The sequence below is a fragment of the Chiloscyllium plagiosum genome, unplaced genomic scaffold, assembly GCF_037043375.1.
Source record: "Chiloscyllium plagiosum isolate Xiang-an unplaced genomic scaffold, Cpla_swu_hap1 HiC_scaffold_47, whole genome shotgun sequence".
NCBI lineage: Eukaryota > Metazoa > Chordata > Chondrichthyes > Orectolobiformes > Hemiscylliidae > Chiloscyllium > Chiloscyllium plagiosum.
Genome location: NW_028270185.1, coordinates 22,055,587 through 22,061,586, shown reverse-complemented (window position 1 = coordinate 22,061,586; position 6,000 = coordinate 22,055,587). Strand labels below are relative to the sequence as shown.

General features: G+C 43.4%; 1 protein-coding gene across 1 annotated transcript in view; it reads right to left on the bottom strand.

Annotated features, from left to right (window-relative positions):
* LOC122542901 (Golgi-pH regulating cation channel-like) overlaps positions 1-6,000 on the bottom strand; it is an 84,487-nt gene that overhangs the window by 32,126 nt on the left and 46,361 nt on the right. The window contains exons 10-11 of the mRNA XM_043681036.2: positions 882-1,065; positions 314-413 (exon numbers count right to left, since the gene is read on the bottom strand). Of these exons, the coding sequence (XP_043536971.2) occupies positions 314-413; positions 882-1,065 (284 nt within the window). The remainder of the gene's footprint in view (positions 1-313; positions 414-881; positions 1,066-6,000) is intronic.

The following is a 6,000-nucleotide window of genomic DNA, read 5'->3' as shown; positions in this document are numbered from 1 at the left end:
TTCTTCAGCCAGAGAGTGGTCAATCTATGGTACTCATTGGCACCGAAGGCTGTAGAGGCCAGGTCATTGAGTGTATTAAAGACTGTGATAGATAAGTTCTTGAGTATCAAGGGGATCAATGGTTACAGGGAGAAAGTGGGGGAATGGGGCTGACAAACTTATCAGCCATGATTGAATGGCGCAGCAGACTCGATGGGCTGAATGGCCTAATTCCTCCTATGTCTTATGGCCTTAATTCAGTTTTGCACAAATTACAATTTTTAATATGTAAGGCAACCACAGCAACTCATGAAATAGTAAGTACATATCTTACTTGACAATACCATAGCCAAGTGCTGCGATAATGACCAGGACCCGGGCCAGGGTACGTTTCACAGCTGATAGCAGCTCTGCAAAAACCACTGCTCCGTGAACTGCAAAACAGTTTTAAAGTAAAGTCGGATTTAATTTGTGCCAGAGTAGATCAATATTAGTTAACTGTTATAGCATGAAATATATCAATGAATAAACTAGAATCTTAAATTATGTTCTCAATATACAGGATTGGAAATATGACCTGAAAAGGAGAGAAGTTTTTTACGAAGTTCCCTTTTGCCCCTTACCCCCAAAGTAGCTGGATGCTCATGCTGGTCCATTGTGCTGGCATTCCTCTCACACCTTGCTCACATTCTTTATGAACTGCTTCACAATGAATGCAAGCAAGCTAGGATTGTACAGGGGTCAAGCCAAGCTCAGTGTTGTCCCCATCCAGAAACCCGCAATGTCGGAGTCAAACAAGAGAGGCTGATATCCGCCCCACCACCTGCCCAAATCCAGCTTTCATCCATTTCAATTTCAGCTTACAAAGTGAATAACTTTTTATCATCAGTGAGACCATTTACCTGAAACACCCTGCTGAGCGATTGTGTGGAATTCTGCATAGAAGACTGCTTTCTCCAACATTCCTAGCAGGATGACTCCACCAATCCAATACTGAATCCGAAGCAAATCCTTCCAGTAACAAGCCAACAGGAAAAGCCAGACAACACTGTAGAGCACATAGATGATACACATCACCATGTAAAACTGCAGGAAAAAAAATAGCAAGTAAGGTGTATGATTCCACATGCCTCTGTGACAGGAAATGATTCAATGCTATTGGCAGTAACAGTGTAAACTGAGGTGGCACTGATACAAACTGGGGGAAGGAACTATACACAGAATTAATTGGGTTTTAGAGTGATGCTGTCTCATTGTCTTGATGAGCTTTCTGTCATTAAGATTAGATTCCCTACAGTGTGGAAACAGGCCCTTCGGCCCAACAAGTCCACACCACCCCTCCGAAGAGTAACCCACCCAAACCCATTCCCCTACCCTATGTTTACCCCTGACTAACGCACCTAACACTATTGGCAATTTAGCATGGCCAATTTATCTGACCTGCACATCTTTGGATTGTGGGAGGAAACCGGAACACCCGGAGGAAACATAATAAAAATAAAGAAACTGTTGATGTTGGAAATCTGAAATAAAAAGAAAAGTTGCTGGGGAATTTCAGCAGATCTGGCAACATCTGTGGAGAGAAAGCAGAATTAACATTTCAGGTCCAGAGAGCCTTCTTCAGACGTAAATAATACTTCAGCCTGTCATTATGGAGTGCTTCCAAAATTGACATGGATTTGCAAATGGGAGATCAGGCTCAATGAGCCAAATCAAATGCCTAGCTGAGGTATTGACTGAAGTATTGTACATGGGGATTGTCTATGTATGTGAGATTACCTGAAAGCATTTAAGAAAGTCCCTTAGAAGAGACAGTCAGCTGAAACTGAAGTAAAAGATATGGCGGGAAGATTATTGACCTGATTCCGAAATTCATCAAACATAAGGAAATGTCGAACAAGGATAATGAGCAGCTACTCTAATTGGGGCATGAACTACACAGTGCAACTGTTTAGAAAATAAACTTTGGGTAAGTTTACGAATGACACAACAATGGATAACAACACAAAAAATAAATGTTGCCACAGTCCAACCAGACAATAGGGCTGTCAGAGAGAGCCAGATGCTGAAGGTTTAACCTGAGGGCCATCATGCCTCAAGCAAGGGGAGAGATAGAGAAGCAGAGTCCTTCATGGTAACCTCAGCCAGCGCGGGACTGAACCCATGCTACGTGCATCACTCTGCAAACTAGCTGTCCAATAAAAATATTCATTGCTTAAGTAAATGGGCAAAACTGCTATAAATGGATTTCAATTTAGGCAAACACTTTAGACTTCAGAGAATAGAGTACTTGAAACCAGAATCTGAAATCTGTACCTGAAAGCTTTCAGGTACAAACAGATGAACTCAGTGCAAATAGAAATAACAGTAAGGTAAAAGAAAGGATATCTAGAGATCGCGTGGAAAGAGATCAATCTGAGACTGGTACAGTTGAGAAAAGAAGCGAGTCAAACAGTCAGGGCAGGCAGGGACAAAGCAAAGAACAAGACAGGACTCAAATTAAACTGCATTTATTTCAATGCAAGAGGCCTAACAGGAAAGGCAGATGAACTCAGGGCATGGTTAGGAACGTGGGACTGGATATCATAGCAATTACAGAAACATGGCTCAGGGATGGGCAGGACTGGCAGCTTAATGTTCCAGGACACAAATGCTATAGGAAAGATAGAAAGGGAGGCAAGAGGAGGGGGAGTGGCATTTTGATAAGGGGTAGTATTACAGCTGTACTGACTGAGGATATTCCTGGAAATACAACCAGGGAAGTTATTTGGGGGGAACTGAGAAATAAGAAAGGGATGATCACCTTATTTGGATTGTTTTATAGATCTCCTAATACTCAGAGGGAAATTGAGAAACAAATTTGTAAGGAGATCTCAGTTATCTGGAAGAATAATACAGTGGTTATGGTAGATTACATTAGATTCAATTCCCTACAGTATGGAAACAGGCCATATGCCCAACAAATCCACAGACTTTCCGAAGAGTAACCTACCCTCCCTACCCTATATTTACTGCTGACTAATGCACCTAATGCTATGGGCAATTTAGCATGGCCAATTCACCTGGCCTGCACATCTTTGGATTGCAGGAGGAATCCGGGGAGAATGTGTGAATTCCAAAAGACAGTCGCCTGAGGCTGGAATTGAACTCAGGTCCATGTTGCTGTGAGGCAGCAGTGCTAACCACTGAGCCACCGTGCTGCACATAGGGGATTTTAACTTTACAAACATAGACTGGGACTGCCATTGTGTTAAGAATTTAGATGGAGAGGAATTTGTTAAGTGTGTACAAGACAATTTTCTGATTCAGTATGTGGATGCACTCACGAGAGAAGGTGCAAAACTTGTCTGACTCTTGGGAAATAAGGCAGGGCAGGTGACTGAGGTGTCAGTGGGGGAGCACTTTGGGGCCAGTGACCATAATACTATTAGTTTTTAAATAGTGATGGAAAAGGATAGACCAGATCTAAAAGTTGAAGTTCTAAATTGGAGAAAGGCTAATTTTGACGGTATTAGGCTAGAACTTTCAAAAAAGATGATTGGGGGCAGATGTTCGCAGATAAAGGGACAGCTGGAAAATGGGAAGCCTTCAGAAATGAGACGAGAGTCCAGAGACAGTATATTCCTGTTCGGGGGAAAGGGAAAGGCTGGTATGCGAAGAGAATGCTGGATGACTAAAAAAATTGAGGGTTTGGTTAAGAAAAAGAAGGAAGCATATGTGAAGTATAGATAGGATAGATTGAGTGAATCCTTATAAGAGTATAAAGGCAGTAGGCGTATACTTAAGAGGGAAATCAGGAGGGCAAAAAGGGGACATGAGATAGTCTGGCAAATAGAATTAAGGAGAATCCAAAGGGTGTTTACAAATACATTAAGGACAAAAGGATAACTAGGAAGAGAATAGGGCCCCTCAAAGATTAGCAAGACTGCCTTTTTGTGGAGCCGCAGCAGATGGGGGAGATACTAAACCAGTGTTTTGCATCAGTGTTTACTGTGGAAAAGGATATGGAAGGTATAGAATGTAAGGAAATAGATGGTGACATCTTGAAAAATGTCCATATTACAGAGGAGGAAGTGCTGGAAATCTTGAAACGCATAAAAGTGGATAAATTCCCAGGACCTAATCAGGTGTACCCAACAACTCTGTGGGAAGCTAGGGAAGTGATTGCAGGGCCTCTTGTTGACATATTTGTAGCATCGATAGTCACAGGTGAGGTGCCAGAAGACTAGAGGTTGGTGAATGTGATATTACTATTTAAGGAAGGACTAGCCAGGGAACTATAGACCGGTGAGCCTGATGTTGGTGGTGGGCAAGTTGTTGGAGGGAATCGGGAGGGACAGGATGTACATGTATTTGGAAAGACAAGGTCTGATTAGGGATAGTCAACATGGCTTTGTGTGTGGGAAATCATGTCTCAGAAACTTGATGGAGTTTTTTGAAGTAGTAACAAAGAGGATTGATGAGGGCAGAGCAGTAAACATGATCTACATGGACTTCAGTAAGGCATTCGACAAGGATCCCCATGGGAGACTGGTTAGCAAGGTTAGATCTCATGGAATACAGGGAGAACTAGCCATTTGGATACAGAACTGGCTCAAAGGTAGAAGACAGCAGGTGGTGGTAGAGGGTTGTTTTTCAGATTGGAGGCCTGTGACCAGTGGAGTGCCACAAGGATTGGTGCTGGGTCCACTATTTTTCGTCATTTATATAAAAAGATTGGGATGTGAGCAAAGGAGGCATAGTTAGCAAGTTTGCAGATGTCACCAAAATTGGAGGTTACCTCGGAATACAACGGGATCTTGATCAGATAGGCCAATGGGCTGAGAAGTGGCAGATGGAGTTTAAGTTAGAAAAACGTGAGGTGCTGCATTTTGGGAAAGCAAATCTTAGCAGGACTTATACACCTAATGGTAAGGTCCTTGGGAGTGTTGCTGAACAAAGAGACCTCGGTGTGCAGGTTGATAGTTCCTTGAAAGTAGAGTCGCAGGTGGAGAGGAAAGTGAAGGTGGTGTTTGGTATACTTTCCTTTATTGGTCAGAGTAGTGAGTACAGGAATTGGGAGGTCATGTTGCGGCTGTACAGGACATTGGTTAGGCCACTGTTGGAATACTGCATGCAATTCTAGTGTTCTTACTATTGGAAGGATGTTGTGAAACTTGAAAGGGTTCAGAAAAGATTTACGAGGATGTTGCCATGGTTGGAGGATTTGAGCTATCAGGAGAGGTTGAATAGGCTAGGGCTGTTTTCCCTGGAGCGTCGGAGGCTGAGGGGTGACCTGAAGTGTATAAAATCATGAGGGGCATGAATAGGGTAAATAGAAAAAGTCTTTTTCCTGGGGTGGGGGAGTCCAGAACTAGACAGTATAGGTTAAGAATGAGACGGGAAAGATATAAAAGAGAACCAAGGAGCAACTTTTTCACTCAGGGGGTGGCGCGTGTGGGGAATAAGCATGGAAACAGACCCTTTGGTCCAACCCATCCATGCTGACCAGATATCCCAACCCAATCTTCTCCCACCTGCCAGCACCCGGCCCATATCCCTCCAAACCCTTCCTATTCATAGACCTATCCAAATGCCTCTTAAATGTTGCAATTGTACCAGCCTCCACCACATCCTCTGGCAGCTCATTCCATACACATATCACCCTCTGCATGAAAAAGTTGCCCCTTAGGTCTCTTTTATATATTTCCCCTCTCACCCTAAACCTATGCCCTCTAGTTCTGGACTCCCCGACCCCAGGGAAAAGGCTTTCTCTATTTATCCTATCCATGCCCCTCATAATTTTGTAAACCTCTATAAGGTCACCCCTCAGCCTCCGACGCTCCAGGGAAAACAGCCCCAGCCTCTCCCTATAGCTCAAATCCTCCAACTCTGGCAACATCCTTGTAAATCTTTTCTGAACGCTTTCATGTTTCACAACATCTTTTCGATAGGAAGGAGACCAGAAGTGCATGCAATATTCCAACAGTGGCCTAACCAATGTCCTGAACAGCGGCAACATGACCTCCCAACTCCTGTACT